The 23,059-nt window shown below is 37.6% G+C and overlaps 1 protein-coding gene across 15 annotated transcripts in view; it reads right to left on the reverse strand.

Annotated features, from left to right (window-relative positions):
* The window catches only part of USP6NL (USP6 N-terminal like), a 151,410-nt gene that overhangs the window by 38,018 nt on the left and 90,333 nt on the right, over positions 1-23,059 (reverse strand). For all 15 annotated transcript variants that reach the window (XM_002820521.5, XM_054521911.2, XM_054521909.2 and 12 more), the window contains 3 exons: positions 21,939-21,978; positions 13,027-13,107; positions 4,499-4,606 (listed from right to left, as the gene is read on the reverse strand). In XM_002820521.5, the coding sequence (XP_002820567.1) occupies positions 4,499-4,606; positions 13,027-13,107; positions 21,939-21,978 (229 nt within the window). The remainder of the gene's footprint in view (positions 1-4,498; positions 4,607-13,026; positions 13,108-21,938; positions 21,979-23,059) is intronic.

Below are 23,059 nucleotides of genomic sequence, written 5' to 3' on the forward strand. Positions count from 1 at the left end.
TGCTTGAATCAATTTCAATAAATATATATAAAAACATAACTGTTCCCGACTTCAGCTAAAAGTGGAAAGAAAGCTATCTGGGCATGTCTAGAATGAGGTTATCTGGGTATGTCTAGAATGAGGCTATCTGGGCATGTCTAGAATGAGGCTATTTGGGCATGTCTAGAATAAGTATGTGTATGTTAAGTGTTTTATGAGTCTGTGTATTTTTGTGTACTGAAGCTTGGAGAAGGGGCTTCTGCAGCTTTTTAAAACAGGAAGAGCAGCCACAGTATGTTTCAGAATTCTCAAGACAGAGGAAGACATTTAGAGTATTGTATTAGATTCATATGGCCACTAAAATATTATTGTATATTATTTCTGAAAAAGGTGGTTCAGAAGATATTATAAAAATTTAGCTTGAAAAATAAATCTGTACATATTTGTTCTCTTCCATCTTTTTTTTTTTTTTTTTTTAAAAAGATAATGGGCAAGGCCAGGCACAGTGGCTCACGCTTGTAATCCCAGCACTTTGGGAGGGTGAGGTGGGGGGGATCACAAGGTCAGGAGATGGAGACCATCCTGGCTAACATGGTGAAACCCTGTCCCTACTAAAATGTGAAAAAAAAATAATAACCGGGCATGGTGGCGGGCGCCTGTAGTCCCAGCTACTCAGGAGGCTGAGGCAGGAGAATGGTGTGAACCCGGGAGGCGGAGCTTGCAGTGAGCCGAGATCACACCACTGCACTCCAGCCTGGGCAACAAGAGTGAGACTCAGTCTCAAAAAAAAAAAGAAAGAAAAAAAAAGATAATGGGCAAGTAAAGAGGTTTCAATTGTTGTTCTGCAGGCTTCCTTGTAAAAGATGAGATGTCAAAACACAGGAAGAAAATGTTTGACAAGACATGATAAAATAAAATGCCTTAAAATAAAAGTTAATAGGAAGGCAGAAAAGACCCAAACGCATCTATAGTATCAGTTCCTCCAGATGACAAGAAAATCCATCATAAAAAAGGCCTCATGATGGAAGAAAAGCCCGGGTAAGTATGTAAAAAATAATAGGTCAGAAATATTATTTATGTCCTAAAATGTTTATAAGCTAATGCATGGAATGCAGGAATCAAACATATTTTTTACTCCTGAATGAAAAGAGGTAAACAATTTCTACAGTTACCTTTGAGATTAGGTGGGTTGAGATCCACGAGCGTCACAGTAATATAAAAATAAATATTTTAAAAAATGGGATCCAATGAGCCCATAAACCTGAGGGCAGAAGTACAGTGGGAAGCATTTAGATAAAAAATTAGCATTATTGGCCAGGCACAGTGGCTCACGCCTGTAATCCCAGCACTTTGGGAGGCCAAGGCGGGTGGATCACGAGGTCAGGGAGTTCAAGACTAGCCTGGCCAGCATGGTGAAACCCCATCTCTACTAAAAATAGAAAAATTAGCCGGGCATGGTGGCAGGCACCTGTAATCCCAGCTACTCGGTAGGCTGAAGCAGAGAACTGCTTGAACCTAGGAGGTTGAGGCTGCAGTGAGCCGAGATCACACCACTGCACTCCAGCCTGGGCAACAGAGTGACACTCTGTCTCAAAAAAAAAAAAAAAATTAGGATTATCATTGTGAGTTTGGCCTACGAGATTACTGAGCCACACTAAGGCTGTGGATGAGGCTGTTTTCCACTACGGTCTGATCCTATACCATCTGTAAGGTACACTGCTAAATGCAAGAGAGAAAAATAAAAATGAGATAAAAGAAGAGGAAAACATATTAGATGAGAGCAGCCAAGACAGCTTGGATAGTAAATCCTACCCCTGCCACTTGCTAACCTTAGGGTGAAAAGTCACTTAGCCTTGCTAAGCTCAGTTTCCTCATGTGTAAGAAAGATATAACAATGACAAAACCTGCATCTTGGCATGGTTGCAGGAACTAAATGAGGTAATTCCCATAGAGCACTTAGACATAAAAGTATTCAAACTATGTCAGCTCTCCTCATGGTAAAGTAGGTACTTTATTTTAAAATACGGCAATATGAAGCTTCAAGTTAAAACTAATCACACCCAAATTGGAGGAGATCATGGAAGGTCTCTGCAATGTGCTTTGAAATTCACCAATCTTTTTCCTTCCTGTGGGAAACAAAGCCCCACCAAGACACCTCCTACTTCATGAAGTCTTCCTGGACCATAAAGGTGATTTCTTTTCTTACCCTCTTTTCAACTCCTACTTTTAGAGTATTTATCACAGACTATTATTAAATATTTCTATGCAACCATGTCTCCTCCAACCTAGAAGAAAAGATTCTTGCCACTGTACCTATTCATCTTCATATGTTCTTCAATACCACCCACAGAGCTTTATGGGGACAAGAAAGGACAAACAGGCCACCAGGGGAACTTGAAGGACTGAATGCTGATAATATGCTGGGTCCAAATAATTTCACCCATCTGAGAAAAGTCTCGGCAGATTAAGAGAAGGTTGTAGTTTTAGTCCTACTGAAGTTCCAGTTCGTGGAGGATGTGTGGAGAGAGACAGAAAGAGTGGATGAGAAAGGAAAAAAAAGTTGGCTAAGTAATGATGCTGGGGGAAACTCGAATAGTAAAAATAATATTGATGACAGTGTTGAAAATTATAGGCTTGAAGGTACTGGCAGACAAGTCATTCTTTTGTTGTAGTCGCTGTCAGTTTTTACTAAATGGTTCTCTTGTATTAATTGGCCATCTGATCATTTTATTCTACATAGAAAAAGTCTAAAATATAACTGAAAACTAGAGTCCTATTAGCAGGCAAGCTGGGATGAATAGTGTCCCTCCAAAACTCATGTCCACCAAGAACCTGTGACTGTGACCTCATCTGGAAATGGGGCCTCTGCCGGGGTAATCAAGTTAAGATGAGGTCATCCTGGATGAGGGTGGACCCTACATGCAATAACTATTGTCCCTATCAGGAAAGACAGACACACATTCACAGGAGGGAGGATAGCCAGGTGATAAGGAAGACAGGGATGGAGCGATGCCTAAATGCACTAAGGATGGCAGGCCACCACCAGAGGCTGGAAGAGGCCAGGAAGGATGCCTCCCTAGAGCCCTGAGAGAAAGTGTTGTCCTGCTGACACCTTAATTTTGGACTTCTGTCCTCAAGAACTGTGAGAGAGAGAGTTCTATTGTTTTAGGCCACTTAGTTTGTGGTACTTGGTTACAGCAGCCCTAGGAAATGAATACAGCATGTAAATAAAGTGCTTTTTCTTTCATTTTCTACTTTCATTATTTAAACAAATACTAACAGAGCACCTACCATATGCTAGGCACACTGTACTAGGTGCTGGGGTTATATTTCATATTATGTTCTCTCAGATATCATGTCCTTTGCCAGGACATGGATGGAGTTGGAAGCCATTATCCTCAGCAAACTAATGCAAGAACAGAAAACCAAATACTGCATGTTCTCACTTATAAGTGGGAGCTGAATAATGAGACTACACGGGTACACGAGGAGGAATAAAACATAGTGGGGCCTGTCAGCAAGGGGTGGAGGTGGGAGGGAGAGCATCAGGTGGGGCCTGTCAGCGAGGGGTGGAGGTGGGAGGGAGGGAGAGCATCAGGAAGAATAGCCAATGGGTGCTAAGGCTTAATACCTAGGTGATGGGATGATCTATGCAGCAAACCACCATGGCACGGCACATATTTACCTATGTAACAAATCTGCACGTCCTGCACATGTGTACCCCTGAACTTAAAATAAAAGTTGAAGAAAAAAAAGTGTTGACTCCCCCCAAAAAAACAGCAATTTTTATTTTTTCCCATTTATTCCACATTAATTTTTTTGTACATATTTTCTAAGGAACATATTTCAAAATCTATGGGTCTAAGATTCTTAGATGTAAATCTCTTACTCCTTTCAAAGGTTAATAGAAAATTTAGGTTCAGAAAGGGTATAGCTACGAGATGACAAGGAGATACATTTAAAGCACCTAATTTAAGAAAAAAATTATTACTCAGTCAAAAGTTTAACTTTTTATTAATAAATAATAAAACCTAGAGACACCCTAATAATCTTGGGGCAAAGTCATCTTTTTTTCATGCTAGAAGAAAAGAATCGTACACAGCAGGTGTTGGTTAAACTGAATTCTGCTGCTGTTTCCCACGAACTCTCAAAGTGATACCACAAATCTCTCTATTAACACCATGTGGCAAACAAGCAGCTATAATTAGGTGTTAGTCCATTTTCCATGCAACCATGTCCCAACATTGATCATTTAATTACTTTAATTGATCATTTATGTATTTGAAAAGCACTTCATACTTACTGATACAGACAATAACATTTTTACTGAAGTATCTATTTAAAATTTAAAAAGTATTTTTGCAATCAAGAAAACAAACAGACCTCCAAAACCTCCAATGCGATAGAATTTTAATGTAATTTTAAGTGATCATATGAATATCTTATGTCACCTTGAATGCTAAAAGAAATGGATCTTACTTTTTAATTTCAAAATAACAAGTTAGCTTTAGCCACTCACACTATACAGGTCCCTTGTTTCTTCTTTCATTTTAGGGATCTCAAGAAGGAGGGCCCAGACTTCACCTCTGAGCTGGAGTGGTATTCCTTTGTAAATTCGCCTATGAAACTTATTAAAAGAAAAAGAAACTGAAGGTTACAAACTGAAAAAAACTTAGACTAGTCTCTACGGTTAATCTTGCTAATATTTGTTAGCATTGTATTTTCAAAGCATCTATGGCAATTAATTAATACATTTCAACATGGCACATGGAGATACTGTCATCTCTATTTTTAAGATTCTAACAGGGAGACACAGAGACAAAGAAGGAGAGAGTATAACAAGAAATTGTTAAGAATGCCCAATGCATTAGCATGTTCAGGCCATTACGGAAGGGTCCCTTAAGTGGCACGAAAGCAGTCAGTGCTCTTTTTAAAGGTGTGAACATCTGATTTACACATTCCCTGATGGTATAATTAACTTCTTACACACTTTCTTCCTTTTATCCCACACACCTAAAAGATGCTCCAAACAGCAAAAAGGTTGCCTTGTCCCCAAAATATCCTCATGGATTGTAGAGTGCTAACTCCTAATCTCTTTCCTGCCACCTTCTCACTGGTCTCTCAGAAGATACCAAGTTTTGCCTCATCTATCTGAAAACTCCAGTTAATCCTACTGGCAATCTTCAGTGTTCTCTCTTTCTCACTCTCATTTCCCCTCCCCTGCCCTTTCTCCTTCTTTTCTCTCCTCTTTTCAGTTCTTGCTATTTCTTCAGGAAAACTTTTTTCTTTTTCTTAAATGACATTGATGCTATCTGATAAGACAAAAACAACGATAAATCTTCATCAAGGGAAGACAACACTTTTGAATGAAATTAGGCATGAAACATTGGTATCATCGGCCGGGCGCAGTGGCTCACGCCTGTAATCCCAGCACTTTGGGAGGCTGAGGTGGGCGGATCACAAGGTCAGGAGATCGAGACCATCCTGGCTAACACAGTGAAACCCCGTCTCTACTAAAAATACAAAAAAATTAGCCGGGCGTGGTGGTGGGTGCCTGTAGTCCCAGCTACTCGGGAGGCTGAGGCAGGAGAATGGCGTGAACCCGGGAGGTGGAGCTTGCAGTGAGCCGAGATTGCGCCACTGCACTCCATCCTGGGCGACAGAGTGAGGAGACTCCATCTCAAAAAACAAAAAAGAAAAGAAAAGAAAAGAAACATTTGTATCATCAACTCCCTCCATCCTTGAAAGTGTACTGCTATTGCCCTAAGAATCTTAACTTCAATACACCTCCTCTGTCTTCTTGTAATTAATTTTTTCCTCAAGTCTAATTACTCAAAATAACATAAAACCTATTACGGTCATCATAATGTTGTGCATAACACTTTGAAACTTAAAAATAAATGTCCAAACAGGGAAATAATTAAATAAATTATAGCAGAAGCCCTTCAGGTAAGAACTAGTACTATTATCATCGTAATATACTTGAATGTTATGGTTCAGAAAATAAGATGCCAGTTCTAATAATTGAAATATTGAAGAGCTACAATAAGCAGTACACAAGGCTTTAACTATTACACTACTGAGACTTTTTTAAACTAAAGCTTTAGTGACTACGTCATAAAGCAGCTTTAAGAAACTTTGATCATGTGCTTGAAGGTGAGTGACAAAGTCGAACAACTTTTATTATAAAACAGTGAATACTGTAAGGTTGATTCAAATAATGACTTACGAAATTTGTTTTGTTCTTTCGGTATAAATATAGTATGCCTCAAATTTGAAATTTCAGTAGATAGTGACTACAGTCATAGAAATTTTAATCCCATGCGATCACTTTAACTGGAGGAATATGTACAGAAAGGCTTCATGTTGACGATAAAACTAGACTGGCAACATTTGCAACATGCTCGACAAACTGAGTGTGGTTAAAAACAAGTGAATTTAAGACTTGTTTTCCCAAAGGAAGTTATGATCTATACCACTTCACAATTACAGTAAACTGTGATTTTAAAGTAATATTATCCACAAAAAGTCACTTCAAATTATCTTCTAAATTTCTAGAGTAAAGATGTCGTACTGCAGACAACTGATTTGAGTAACAGAGTGTAGAAATCACTGCAAATGCTAAAAGTAAAATTTTAATAGGAAAGCGTAATATGACTGACTTCAGTGGACCCGAACAAGTAAAATAATGACATTTTTAATGAGTAACATAAGCACTCTGACACTTATTTCTTAAGCTATATTACTTGAAAGGCTTCAGACATTATTTTGTTGCTGTTGCTCAATTCTGTACTCAATAATTGTACATATGTTACTGTACATCATTTATCTTAAAGTTAAATCTACATTTAGGGGAAAAAAACTCCATCAAATTGCTGTGATTACATTAAAAAGTAGGAAATTTGGGGGTGGAAATAAAAAATTAATGGTCCCCATACTAGTACAGAGCTAAAATTAAAAATCAGGTACATATGGGAAAGGTTAAGAAAGAAACATTGATACAGTGTCATTATCATCATCCATGGCAACAATTAACCCAAATTACTGAGCATTTACCATGCACAGGAAACTATTTTAAGAAACTATTTAACAACTATTAGAAACTATTTAACAACTATTTAAATAAGAAACTATTTAGTTAAACTGTTTTATTTTATCTCTTCCCTTCAAGCTATTTATGGATATTTACCTCATTTAATTATACCAACAATTCTATAACTTTAATTATGCCAACAACTCAATTTTACCAATGTAGAAAGTGAATCACAAAGAGGTTAAATAACTTGCCCAAAAGCAAGCACAAGATGTTATAAAAGAAGACTGATTTTACAGTTCGTAAAAAACAATGACCACGGCCCACGGTTTTGCCCAGCTGGACTTACTAAAATACATGGAATAGCGAACAGGAAAGTATCAAGGAAGCTCAAGAGCAGAAAGCACTAAAATAATGATAATATAATTACACCAAAAACTCAAAAGGAATATAAAAACGATGTCTTTGGAATCCAAGCAGTAGGAGGTGACAAAACAAAACATGGACACAAAATCACATAGAGCAGAAAAAGAATTAAATTATAAGACCCTAAAATAAAAATTTTCTAATTATGCTGTTTTTCAAATACTTGTACTGTTACATGACAGACTAACTTATTACAGTTACACATCTTTCTTCACAAATTTTCAACTATCATAGAAGTTTTACAAACTTTATAAAACAAAGTAGGAATTACCTCCAAACACAACAGTTTGGATGAAATTTGCTTATTCCCCAGAACAATAGTCCAGTTTACAGTTGTTGATAATCCTTCAACTGACAAAGTGGCATTTCATCTTTTCTACGTCAGCCCCAAAATGTAGGTTCAGCGGGTGGTTTCCACTTAAAATGTAAGTAAAACAAGATACAGAAGAAAAGTATCTGCCCTAGGTCAAAATGTTCCACCTTCTTACTACAAATTCGGGGACTTTCTGCCAAATCACACTGTCTTCTAAAAATTACCGCTTTATTAAAGTGGCAGAATTTATCAGTAAAAAGTGATAGCTGGTTGTCCTCAACTCATAAACGAACATCATTCATTCATTCTAAAATGATAACTTGTAATGAATGCCTGCTTTGTGGCCAACGCTTACGAGGTCCTGTGGCTACAAACATGAAAAAGATATGTGGAGCTCACAGTGTACTGGGAAGAGAAATACGTAAGCTGATAATGATAACTTAAACAGAGAATCCTTTATCATAAAATACAGTCACACACATGAACTGCTAACAGTGCTGAGCATCACACCCTGACAGGGGAGGTGGTGGTACAGACAGACTCCCCAGTGAGCCAGACTGGTAAAAGAAGGATGGTGGGCACCACACTGTCTGGATCTGTGAGAGAAGCGATCAGGGAGTGGCTACCCCTTCTACAAAAGGATACATACAATTCTAAGAGAGAACTAGAAAAGGGTTAGGGACAAAGTTGCTGGGGTGAGCACCATGCATCTGCTGTGAGGGTCACTTCTTATGGGTCCAACACAGGGACTGTCATCCTGAGCTTATCTTAGAGATAACAGAAGAAAGGAGGAACTAATCCTGTGTGAGAGATGGAAAAGATTTCCTTTAGAGAAAATGACAATAAACTCAATACTGAATAGGAATGTGCCAGGAAGGGAAAAGTGGGGGTGGAAGCAGGGATATGGATAATGATGAGTCCAACAGTAATAATAACAATAGTTAAAGAACACTTTCTGATTATTTATTATGAGCTGACACTATGCTATGTGTTTCTAAATTAATTTATTCATTGTAATATTACCTCATCCCTAAAAAGGTACGTACTATTATTAACATATCCATTTCACAAATGAAAAAATTAGGACATAGAAAGGTTAGGTAACTAGCTCAAAAGAAACTGTGTTATAAGAACTCAAATTCAGTCTGAGTCTGACTTCAGAATCCATACTCTTAACAACCATGATAAAGAACTTCTACATATTGAATTGTAACATTTCAGTATTCCAATTTTAAAAGTATCACCTTTAAGATTCTTCTACAAATTTGTTTCATAGATATGATACATAAAATCTTTAAAAAGTCTACAGTAGTCCCACAGAAACATTTAAAAATCTATTGACTTAAAAAAAAATTCCAACAAATGACTAATGTTTTCAGTACCTTTTTCTAAACCTTGGTGATTCAAACAGTGACAAGTGTGCAATCCACATCATTATGACTGCCAGTGAGTAAACTTTTCAGCCCAGCAAGTCTGGCTGAGTTTTGCGCGAGTGTGTGCCATGAAACAGAGGCTCACTCAAGCTGCTTATGCCTTTTACTGCCTCTCCATTTTCTCTAATCATCCCTGCTCCACTGGCTCCTTTGTTTCTGCCTTCAAACAGCAACAGGTCTCCCAAATCTGCATCTAAAAAAGTTTTAAACCATCCACAAGGCCCTACTGTGTTTTATAACTACATTCTAGTTCCCTGACAGACACCAAAAGGGAAAACTGGCATAAAAGATGGCACAGTTAAATGAGCTCTAAGTCTGGACATTCTTTTGCTTGTTGCTAACAAGCTGTGTGACCTTAAGAAATTTATTTCTAAGCAATATGCCTCCATTTTCCAGTCAGTTAAGTTAAAAAAAAAAATGGCTAATATGGTCTGAAAGGTCCATTCAATTATTTGACCAACAAAAAAATATGTGTATTTGTAGAAGGCACTTTGCTGTGACATAGCTTAGACACAAGTATATCATGACCAGTTAAATCACAATGGTCTCCACTTAACAGAGATAACTTCACTTCATAGACTATATTTTTAAAATACAGGCTGGGCACAGTGGCTCATGCCTGTAATCCCAATGCTTTTGGAGGCTGAGGCAGGAGAATCATCTGACTCCAGGAATTCGAGACCAGCCTGGGCAACATAGCAAGACCTTGTCTCTAGAAAAAAAAAAAAAAATTTTTTTAATTAGCAGGCATGGTGGTGCTTGCCTACAGTCCCAGCTACTTGGGAAGCTGAGGCAGGACAATCACTTAAGCCCAGGAGTTGCAGGCTGCAGAGAACTATAATTGCACAACTGCACCCCAGCCTGGGCAACAGAGACCGTGTCTCTCAAAAAAACAAAAAAATTTACAATACTACTGTACATAGGGAGGCAGTCACTGTGAGAACAGAGGCAACACAAACAACCTTAACGGAATTTTTTTTTTTTTTTTTTTTCATTAAAGCTTGGGTTCCAAAAATCCAAATATTCCCTACCAGGGCTATATTTTTATTTCAAATATTTTTAGAATTTCTCTGTATTACTATTATATAAGTAAGGAATCTGTGGAGAGAAAACATACTTCTCCTTGAAAGACAAGAAAAAAAAATGCTTGTTTTTTTACTTGAATGCAATTTAAAACTAGGTGTGAATTGAAAGCAGTAATTCTTTTAGAAGGTTCATTCTGTTTCACACCAAATTGGGCCATATATATCATCAAATGATTCTAGCATTACAGTTATCAGAGAGTGCTTCAAAATTATACTTCAAAGAAATGGCACTGCTAAAATCTCTCTTAATGTGAACTGCATTAGCCAGAGTTGCTGTCAGAATAATAGCCTAGTAGAATTGCTCGTTTTTAGAGAGGCTTACATACTTTCATAGGCATATGTATACCAAAGAATAACATAAAGCCATATAATTCTACAAATATTTTATTAGAATAAATGTGAGATTAAAGGATAGGTGCAATGCATTGAAATCTACCCTGTAATTACCACTTGAGCAATCTTTCCACAAAGATGTAAAGTAGTCGTCAAATGTAGGCCAATCTGAGACTGCAGAATATTAAACAAGAGAATAGATGTTGTAACTAATATTCTACTTTGAACTGTGTCCTCTTAAAAACATCTTGAGTTCTAAACCTAATGCTAAAACAGACAGTTAATAAAATCAACAACCCCAAATGAACTCACCCCTGATGAAAATAAAGTAATATAAGAGCCTGACTAAGGATATTTAGTATGCTCAAAAAGAAAAAGCTCATTAGCTCTGTAAGACACCCACGTCAAAAAGATTCCCATGGTTAAGTAAGTTTCATGTGATTTAAGATCCCTCTTAAAAATTCATACCTCATATTAAAGACTAAATAATCCTACAGTAAAGAAAGAAATCTTGCTTACTTTTGTTTAGCTCAGGTTTTCCCAACTTTATTTAACCAGAGAGCCCTTTCCTCATTTAATAATAAGCAACACATACTGACTGCATACTAAGTGCCTGGCACTATTCTATGCTTTACATCAACTAACTTATTTAATCCTCACAACAAGCCTAATGGGGTAGGTAGTACAGCAGAAAAAAGTTAAATGCCTTTCCCAAGGTCATGTGGCTAGTAAGTGGCAGAGCTGGCGTTTGACCTATGATAGTCTGCCTCTAGAATCTGCCTCTTCACCATCAGGCTATACTACTGCTTCTGTGGACTAGTAGAACCCAAGAAACTCATGCTTCCTGGAATTCTTATCGGCAAATGTTGACATAAGACAATCTGTATCTATACAAAACGGGAAAAGAAAGGATTACACTGAAAAAAGTGTGAGGAATGGACAAAACTCCCAACAGTTAACTCAGTTGTGTTTTGCTAGTAGGACTAAGTAAGATTTCTTTTTTTCCTTTAAAATGTTTTTATTGTTCAGCCTTCCTTCAAGAAATTAATAGGGGTAGTTAACATTTACTGAATGCTTATTCTATGTAAGGTACAATGCTAAATGCTTTACATGCATTAAATCATGAAATCTTTGTCCCTTTGAAATGGGCCACTATTATCTCCATTCTGCAGATGAGGAAACTGAGGCTTAGATGTCAGTGGTTCTCAAAATACGGCCCATGAAACCAAAACGATTTTCATAATAAAACTATTTCTTTTTACAGTGCTGACTTTTGCACCCATCATAAAAAAGCTATGGCAAAACTTTTGCACTGATGATAGAAAAGCTATGGTGGTAAAACTACTGGCTCTTGGCACTAATCAAGGCAGCAGTAGTGCTGTACTGTGGAATCAGTGATTCCTCACTCTGTGTTTTAAAAAGTCAGTTTAACTTAAGAATGCCCTCGATGAAGCAGTAAAAAGTGTTAACTTGATTAAATGTCAACCTTTGATAGAGGTCTTATTAACATAACGAGTAGTGATGAAACGGGAAGTGCATACGGAGCTCTGTGCTGTACAACCAAGTGCAATGATTGTCTCGAGAAAAAGCGCTTATGATGAAATTCTTTGAATCATGAACATTTTCACAAACCACTGTTACTACTTGAAAGAATAAGCAACTGCCACTCAAGCACTGGGTATTTGGCAGACATTTTCTCAAAAATATCTTAAATGAGCCTGTCACTTGAAGGAAGATAACTGATACAGTATTTATTGCCACTGATGATATCTGACCTTTCAAATAAAACTTACAGCTTTGGAAAACTTCTACCACCAGGAGCTTGACATCTTCTCACTGTTTAAAGACTTTTCTGATGAGACGCATGGTGATATTAATATATGTATGTATTTTTCTCTAATTAACTTAGCACAAACTCAACGCAAGGCAAAAACATTAACGGGGAGGTTTTCTAGAAGCTTTTGAAAAAGGAGATTACTCCTGCTTGAGGGAATGCTTTCAAAGGCCAGCCCTCTCTCCTTCTGAGCAGTATGACCAGTGGATATAAAGCCCAGAACTGCTCCAGTGATTCTGACCTCAAAGGGAAGCCAACCTCAAGATGGGGCTGACAGTGCAGAAGGCAGAGAAGAGATGGAAGAAACTATGGCACAGGCAACTTCATTAAGCAGCTGAATTAAATCACTCCTGAAACCCATCCCACCTCTGAACCATCCAATACAGACTTAAATGTTGAAACCAACCTGAATCGGGTATTATGTTACTTACAATATAAAAACTCCTAATTCGAGGCATACTGCTAAATTAAACCAAAATTTTAAACCAAATATGAATGTAACACTCTTATAATTAAAGAAGAACTTCTACTAGGAAAATCCACATTGAGTTTACATAGTTTCATATGGAAATAACATGATTTTAAATTACCTTTTCAGTGTTCTTGTATTTTTCCCATCCTTTCAGCATTTTCAGCCATTTGGTAGTTCTTTCAATTTCCAGGTGCTTTTGCTAAAATAAAATTGAAATTCATTGTTATTGTTGTTCGTTTCTTTACTTATGAGTTATAAAAAACTTCAAAGAAAATGCTGCTAAAAAAAGAACTAAAAAAGTTATGCTACATTAGCAGATATCCCAACTTGTAAAAAGTTGGATAATATCAGAACTGTATCAATACTAGTCCATAGCTAAAGTTAAGATTAACAGGAAATGCTCTACCTAGGTAAAAAGATAAAGATATTATTTAAATTTTCCAAGACTTTAAAAGTAACCAAAATATTGTGTATTCTACAAATTTAAACAAAATTTTTAAAAATATTTTGAAATATTTTACAAAGCAACAAAAACACTACTTCGAAATTTAATTCTCTTCTTTCTTATTTTACTGAATTCTAGTATATTGCTGTTTTTAGCTAGAGTTTTTTAAAGTAAAAGTGGCTGTTTATTTATTTAATGGAAAGATTAATGCATAAGTAGCCTTATGCTAGAGGAAAACTATTAAAAAAAAAAAAAAAAAAAAAAAAACTAACTACTAGTTGCTGCCCTAAGGAAATGTGAGCAGGTGCTAAGGACAATGGACAAGGAACACACTGCGCTGTGGCAGGCACTGGCATAGGCAGGAAGGGCCACAGCAGAAGGGGCAGTCAAATCCACCTACACATGCCAGAGAAAATGATCCCAAAATGAGGAACAGAGAGATTATTAGGGTTTGTTTTTTTTTTAATCAAATGCAATGTGGGAAAGAATGCTCCAGGAAGCCTTGAGAATGCGTGTATTTCTGAGACAGCAGGGGCTGACGGCAGCTCCAAAGGGTTTACAAAAAAGCATCAGGACACCAGGCTGCAAAAGTTGGGAGAAGTCTCTTGCGTGCCCACTCAAGTGAAATTCAGGGGCAAGGCTGCGGAATGGGGAAAGTGAGACGGAAAATGCTCGCTCTTCACTGCTTTGTTTTCCAGGAGAAGGAATATTTTTTCCTAAGTACCTGGGCCCATGAGTGTAGTAAGTATATGAATAAAAAGCAATGGAAATACAAGTCTACTGAGAAAAGAAAATCATTCTGAGGATACATTTTATACTCAAGGGTGCATGCTCACTGCAACCCCACGAGGTAGGTATGATTGTCACCATTTTACAATGAGGAAACAGAGGCACAAAGGGCTTAAGGGACTTGTCCCAAGTCACCCCTCTCGTAAGTGGTAGAAGACAGATTCAAAGCCAGGCAGCCTGGCTCCAGGACGTACACTCTGAGCCACCACATCTCTGGCTCCCATCCTGTCCTCTGCCCTAGTTCAGGCAATCACCATTCCTGGATGGAAGCAGCAGCTCCTTACTGACTGTCTGCAATCCAGCCTCAAATAGGCAGACATTATGCTGGCAGATGGCATATATGCCTCACCACCACTATTTTTAGACCTAAAAGTACATAAAATTCCAAAGAAAATCCTGAATTTAGGAAAAGTATCTCACCAATGAGAATATTTTCATAGAATTTCAATTTTAGGCATATTCTTAAAACTCTCAAATTACCTAACTCTTTTTAAAATTTTTGATGGGTTTCTCACAATAAAACATGAGCACTCATGAGCAAAAGATATTCTTTTATAATTCACATTTTTCAAAAGGCTAAGTATATTCCTCATTATATTATTAGTGATAAAATGTTGCAGATGGTTCCAGAAATATGTTTAATTTTAAAACTCAGTGGGGCACTGAAATCTAATTAATGTTTCTGCTAAATGTGACTTTAGAGAAGGCCAAGCTGTGAAAAATTAAGATTGATCTAAATTGCCATTTGGTATTTTTTGTTCTTCTGCACTTTCCCCTGACTTCTTCAAAGCATAATCCTTTTTTCCACCAACAGGAAAACACCAAATAATTCAAGCCAACCCAAGAGTATAATAACATACACTTTGCCAGGAACAACCCTGTTGAGATCTAGCAGGTCTCTTGCTATCTTTCATTTTTATGACTATGAATTATCAATGAATCACTTTAGGAAGTAGTCATTTTTTTAAAGGCACACTTTTGCATTCTAATGCTTATCATATATACAGATTATTTTAAATGCTATACATTCCCACACCACAAGAACAAACCACACACATGCACATACAAAAAATTTAAGGATCATTAAGTATGCTTTTCCCTACAGCAAAAAAATAAAATAAAATAATATATATTATACACACACACACACACACACACACACACACACCTCGGGAAGCTATAGGATCCTAAAATTATGTATCAGTATTCAATCAAGTTTAAGTGTTAACTCCACAACGCTGTCCATTCAACAATACCAAACTTGAATGCACAAGAAAGTCTCTTTCCCCCAATCATGATCATAGATGAAATATACTTTCTAACCAAAGATGCAGAAGCTAACTATTCTAGCAACTGTTTTGAAGAAGTAACTGAAAACATATTCATATGTGACAAATGTGAACTTAAGTGCCCCCAAAAAATAAGCTAAGGAATGTCATCTTGCCATAGACTCAACCACATTAAGACAAAACTGGAATATAATAGTATATTAGAAACTCCACTTCAAGTTCGACAGAGACTTTAAAGTCGACATATCTGAAACTATTTTCCCAAACATGCTGCTAGTACCCTCCTGTCCCTGACATGAACTAACAGCATCACTACCCACTAAGTCCTCCTTCTCTCTCACTTCCCACCCCCAAATCACACTCTGCTGGGTCCATGTTCTGTCTCCTGCTTCCATCCTGTCCTCTTCCCCAGTTCAGGTAATCAGAGTTCCTGGATGAAAACAGAAGCTCCCTGCTGGGATCCTTGTCTTCACTCCAGCCTCCACACTGCTACCACAACCCTTCACACATGTCCCAGTTTATAATCCTTCAATAGCTACCCATTTTCTAGAAGTAAAGTTCAAATTTCTTAGCAAAGCACACATGAGCAGCCTTTCAGAATGTGGCCCCAATTCACCTTCCAGTTCTACCTCCTGCTACTTCTGTGATCTGGCCACCCTGAACTATTTGTCATTCCCATACACAATGCATTTTCAGCCTTTATGACAAATGTTTCCTATTTGTCTGCCTGTCATGTTTTCTCACCATCATTTGGTAAAATCCTATGCATCCTCTCAAGACCTAGGTCAAATGTCCAACGCCTGGAACCTTTCCCAGATCGCTCCATGTTCCAAGCAAAACCAACTGTTCCCTTAGCATTCCATGGCATGGATTCAAGACCCAGATGACCTGGGTTCAAATCTGAGTTCTGTCCCATACTGTTTCATTTGGGGCAAACTACCTAATCTTTCTGTACCTTAATTGTCTCATCTATAAAATGAGAATTATTTTGATCATTGTTACAGCACCTAACACCTGTGTTCTAGTTGGCCTAAATGCCCAAATTGTATTATCAAAGTATGAACTCCTTGACTATAGAGACTGGATATGTTCATGTTTTTATCACCTAAAACAGTGGTTGTTATACAAGAAAAGTTAAACAAACATTTAAAAATTAAACAGAATTTACATAAGAAAAAACAACTGAACCCTATGAAGGAATTAATAACATTCTGTGGTCTCAAGGTGGAAGGGTGGGAAGTAGAATGAATATGAACAGACAGACTGAAACCAGAATGTTATTTCTGATAGCAATGTGATCACTGTAATACAGAAGTAACCAGAAGTTAATAATATCCCGTATGTGGCAGAATGGTAGAAACGGAATTATTCCATCATGCGGGTAACACTTTTCAAAGTGTTGCCAAAAGGCAGAGCTGCTGATGTTAACAGCCTATATGAAACTGATATTAAATAATTCTGTTGGCTTCATACACAAACATCTTAGTTCTCTCAATTTGTATTTTGAAATATTTCAAACCTACAGAAAAGTTGAGAGAATAGTATGTCACCTACTTACAAATGCTTCATGAGATCCACAGATTATTAACCTTTTGCTAGATTTCATTTATACTATTTAGGTTTTTAGGGGGAACTGATCATTAGACAATCACGACATGAATAGTTCATCCCTAAATATTTCAAGTATGTATTGCCTAAGAATGAAAACACATTATCCTACATGATTACAGTACCATTATACCCAAGAAATTTAAAACTGGTTATTACCTCATAAGCAGCCTATACACCAGATTCCCCACTTGCCCCGAGACTGTTCTTTATAGCTGGTTTTTTCTGTGGTGTGGGCAACTTGGAATCCAATCATGCATTCTGCATTGCCTTTGCTTGCATGTCCCCAAAATGCCTCGGCCTTTGTCTTTGATGACACTGACGTTTTGAAGAGTCTAGGCCACACTATCTGGCTTTGTGTGATTAGCTCCTCTGGATTTCAGCAGGATTATCACCCAATTATGTTGTCTTTCCCAGCACATCACATCAGATGCACATGATGCCAAGCTGTACCACGTCCAGCGATGATGCTACAGTTTCATTATTCAGTAAAGGTTAGTATTTGCCCAATTTTTCCATTAATAGAGAAATTCCCTTTTGTAACTAATGAATAATCTATGTGATATACTTTGAGACAGGGCGCATATCATGTTCCTTAACAACTCTACCCAATGGTCTCATCATCCACTGATGATCCCTACCTGAATCAATTATGACTGTGATGGTGGTAAAATGGTGTTTGGGTTTTTTTTCTATCATTCCTTCTATATTATTAAATGACATTATTAACTTTAGACTTTAAAATGTTTTTCTTTTCTAGCTCCTCCCCTTTCAATATCACTATAATCTAAAGAATTATTTGATTCCATGATTATAATCCATTATCATCATCATTCTTTTTGAATCTCAAACTGTCCCCTAGGAGGTGGGTTAGACTACTTCCCGTCTGAGTGGCAATGTCTCCCCTTCAAATTTGTCCTTTTGATATGCCCTATTTGTCTTTTACCATTTCTTAGTGTTCTGGTACAAAATGATTTTGGCCCACCTTATACTCTCCCTATCCCAACCTGGAATCAGCCATCAGTTCAAGAACCTGTGATTCCCTGTAGTGGAGAGGATGTTCAAAACTAAATTTTGGGCACTGGATGTGCTTCTCACCAACGCATTTTTTAAAATTGTATAGAAGACCCTGACATAAGAAAATTCTACTTCTCTCAGAATGTCAGAGCAACATACAGCCAAGGAAAATAATGCAAAGGCCATCATCTCCACCTCTACTCCCTCTGCTATCTCTCCATTACCTCTACTGGCTAAGAAAATGCTACACTGCTGTATACTTTTCTTCCCATGAGCTTTCTTTCAGGGAAGGGCTAAACTTCTGTTTAAAGTTTATGATATAATACCCTATTGTCTTAAGTTGATGTTGCCTCTAAGTCAGAACTGGCCTCTCCTACTGGGGCAAAGAAGGTGGAAGGATTAAAACTGGAACCAATATCTTCTTTGTTACCTCTCAACCTCCAGTGATCTGAGACTACATTTTCAAACCTGTACAGGACCAGCCGAATAGTAAGTATTCAATAATCACTTGTTGAATCATCTACACAGCTTTGTCTTCTATCTGGTCCAAGGCCCTTCCCACTATTAGCATGGCTGGTAATTCAGATAGTAAAGGCTAGACACACACACAACGCATGGATGGATATTACACAGCCTTCTCTTGTAGAATAAGAAATCTTGGGATTTGCTCAGATTCAAGTCTTCAGATGCTTTAATGGCTCTATTTGAACATTAATGTGTATTGTGATATAATGAGAACTATATGATCTCTGCCCCCAGTTCCCTCCTGAAAGTCGTGGGAACCTCTAATTTATAGCCCTTCACAGGTGATAACCTGAGACTTTCAACTGGCTTCTGACGTGAGAGGCAATCTTATGGAAGTGAGCTCTTAACCTGTGAGGTCCACGCCTACTCTGGTTAGTGTCAGAATTGAGTTAAATTGTAGAGTTAAATTTGGTGTCCACTTGGGGAAAAACCAACACATATCTTGGTAACCAGAAGTATTCTGTGCTGTGTCAAATATGAGAGTAGGAAAAACAGTTTGGTTTTTCCCTAACTTAACAGTTTGTTTTTCATTTCAGTTAGGACTCGTGAGTGAGGACAAAGTTGATGGGAGTCAGGCATGCCTAGACCTCACCAGCAGAGGTCAGAAGAAGACAAGAAGTACAAAAAGAAACGTGTCTGTTTTTACAGAACACCCTGACACTGGAAAATCTATCAGTCATGTATCTTGAATAAGATTTCATACTACATTAAATTAAGATTTTTTTGATATAAATAGGTTCCAATATTCTATACACCATGCAAAAGATTGCACTACATGAAGGGATAGCTGAATCTATGAAAATTCATAGTTTTACATATCTATTCCTCCTTATTAAAATCATCAGTAAGCTTAAAGAAACAATATAATCCATTATTAATACTGTTCTCTACAGAGTAAATATAATGTTAGTTTATGTGCTTAAGTGCCTGTTTGGGGGAAACCAAAGCACTTAGTAAACACCAATACTAATCCTCTTAGGAAGCACTGTATACTACTCTCCCTATTTTAAACAGAGAACTGCCTTATGTAAAATAATACACTGGCAAAGCTGGAAGGAAAGCTGTGATTACCCGACTATGCACTAGTGTACAAGTCTTCCCCAATGGAAATAAGAGCATGCTTCAAGTGTATGCTCTATAAAGACTGCAGACCAGCAAGGCTATCATTTCTAGACTTTATTCCATTTTTAAAATGTAAATTTTTTTAATTCATTTCCTGGAAATGGTAAAACTTGGCTACTAGGATTAGGCAGTCACCATTGAACATAAGAACTTAACTCAAACCTGAAGAACTTGGGGGAAATCCTGATAAACTAAGAGGTTTCCAGCCTTAGGCTGTTTTGCATGTGGCTAAGTTCTCATTCCACTTTAAAGAAACCAAAACTGTAAAAGGCAAGTCATGCAATATGAGTGCAGTTTCCGTACAAAAGGCCTTAGGGAAACCCAATCAACAGCCTCTGAATCCTGTCCCCACCCCCAAATAAAAGACTGACAAGTGAATATAAAGTTATATCTTATTTTAAAATAAATTACTAAGGTACGCATAGATCATTTTTTAGTGATTCCCCATTAAATTAAACTTTCTGGAGAAAACAATCAATTAATTATAAGCCTAATTGCACTAAGAGGTCATTTACTGTATAGGCACATCTCTTAAAAAACTAATAAAAAATGTTGAAAAACAATATTCCTCAAGCATGCATCCTCCTGTGTCTGATATTTCTTCTTTTCTTCACCGCCCCATTTATTGAATCATTTAAATCACCGGTCTGAAGACTTTCAAACTTTCTAGACCAGGAAATCACAAAATGGGGAGGGGAGTGTTGGAGAGAGAAGTCAACACTGGACTGCCAGATTTTTATTTTGCCAAATGTGGATATCTTTCATTAAAGATATCTTCCAACTCTTCCTGATTTCTCAAATAAATGACACTGTAACACTTGAAGGGACAATCTCTGCCTGTCTTTACGTCAATATATTTAGTTTTACAAAGAATCTATTACATTAATTCAGCCCAAAAGAGAGATCATAATCAGAGGGTGGGAACAAATCCTTATGTTCCCATTCAAGGTGGACTGCCACAAACTTCACAGGGGCAGCATTTACCAAGTTCTCACCGTTACTCATTATTTCCTTCTCAGTCATTCCTCAGCTACAAAGAATCTGCCTTTCCCCTCCACCTGCACTACCACTGCATTTCACATATACTATGGCCCCACCAAGCCACCAGTCGTCTCCTACCTGTTGTCATACTTGACCTTCCTGTAGTCACTGGATGTGAGCTTCTCCAAGGCAGAAACTATGTCTTATTTAATCCTAGCATTCTATGCAGAACTAGGCCAGTGCTTGATACATAGTTGCTATTCAATTATGTAGATATTAAAACAAAGATACTGATTTGCTGAAACCTCTAGGTTATGATACTGAGAGAGAACCAGGCAGTCACAAGAGAATTCAACTGCAGGTCTGCCTATAGGGTTCTCTATATACATAAAATGGCAATTTCATCTACATCTTAAGGTTTTGCTACAGTTTTGATGTTCAGAAAAGTTTGATCCCAGGAAGATTTTCTAAAATATTTTTCAAATTCCAATTCCAATTTCACCTTCATTACGTGAAATTCAGCCCCTTGTCCTCATCAAACATACATGAACTGATAATAATCCCAGTCAATACCCCCACTTTCATTCTACAGTTCATTTTCCGGTACAGAAACAGTGGGGAGGAGAAGGGAGATATCTGGCAACCTTAAAACAGTCCGTCACTACTTCAAATGCATGCCTGGGTGTGGAGCCAGTTCCTTGCTATGTATAATGAGGAAAGATTTTTAAATGTTGACAAGTTTACTATGTAACACTTCTCTAAGTACTTAAAATACTAAAATACTGACCCACAGAAAATGATTTTGGTTGTTGTAAGAAATTTACTAAAATCTCATGGAACAGTCACATTTCAAAGAGCTGCTGGTCTTAGAATGGTGCTTTATTTGCCACGGGGTACATGAGAATCACTTGTGAAGCCTTTAAAAATTACCTACCCAGAGAGGCTAATTTCACAGACTGAGGTGGGACCTGGGCAGCTGTGCTCTCAAAGCCTCTCTGTTCTGAAGCATGCCTAGCTCAGGACCTGCCAGTCTAGAATGAAGTCTGTCAAGTACCTATCAGAATCTCCTAAAATCTCCTAAAATTATTTCACCATTAATTACTATCTTACAGTGGCATAATGAGGTCCAAAATCTAACAATGACTGTACCATTTCCATATAATACGGCACTTAAAATCACAAAGATGGTCAATTTTATTCTTCTAATAAAGGCAATTCACCAGTAACTGTAAATAAATCAAGAGCAGGACTTACCCGTTCCACAGCTGCATTATGATCTGGGAGCTCCTCCTCACTGCAGAGGAAAAACAGTATTATATGAAATTGTTGAAATCAAAACAAACTTTTAAAAGCTTATATACTTATAGATACATATGATATACAATATTTATTTGTCATCACAAGAGTTACATAAGCTTCTATTCATTGAATTCAATATGAAATGATAGCTACTCTAGAACCACAGGGCCCCCTATCTTCAAAATCCAGCCCTGCACTGTCACCAGTAGCCACAAGCCACATTTATTAATAAAAAGCATCTAATTAACATTAAATTTAATTTAGTTTAACACTGAGTTAGTCTCACTAGGCACAGTTCAAGTGCATGAATGTCACGTAGCTAGAAGCCACCATACTGAACGGTACAGATATAGAACATTTCCATCACTGCAGAAAGGTCCACTGGACAGCACTACTCCAGACTAGGAGTGAGCAAACTTCTTCTAGCAAGATAAATATTTAAACAGTAAGTATTTAAGGCTTTCTGGGCCATACCATCTTTTTCACAACTATAGCTCTGATGTTGTAGTACAAAAGCAACCACAGACACTACGTAAATCAAGTGTGGCTCTGTTCCCACAAAACTTTTACAAAAATAGGTGGCAAGCTGGATCTGGTCCACAGGCCCCAGCTTGCCACCCTCTGCTTTAGACCACCACCTCCACTCTTGGTTCAAACTATGGTCTATAATCAATGACTGTTTAAAAAAAATAGCATTAGGAAAAAACTGCCTCCAACAGACTTGTGAATTTAAAGAGAAAACTTTATTCAGTACAATAAAGAATGCTTGGCTGGGTGCGGTGGCTCACGCCTGTAATCCCAACACTTTGGGAGGCTGAGGCAGGTGGATCACCTGAGGTCAGGAGTCGAAGACCAGACTGCCCCACATGGTGAAACCCCGTCCCTGCTAAAAACACAAAAATTAAACAGGTATGGTGGCAGGTGCCTATAATCCCAGCAACCTGGGAGGCTGAGACAGGAGAATCACTTGAACCCAGGAGGTGGAGGTTGCAGTGAGCTGAGACCGCGCCATTGCAATCCAGCCTGGGCAAGAAGAGCAAAATTCCATCTCAAAAATAAATAAATAAATAAATAAA

Source organism: Pongo abelii, chromosome 8 (genome assembly GCF_028885655.2).
Source record: "Pongo abelii isolate AG06213 chromosome 8, NHGRI_mPonAbe1-v2.0_pri, whole genome shotgun sequence".
Lineage (NCBI taxonomy): Eukaryota > Metazoa > Chordata > Mammalia > Primates > Hominidae > Pongo > Pongo abelii.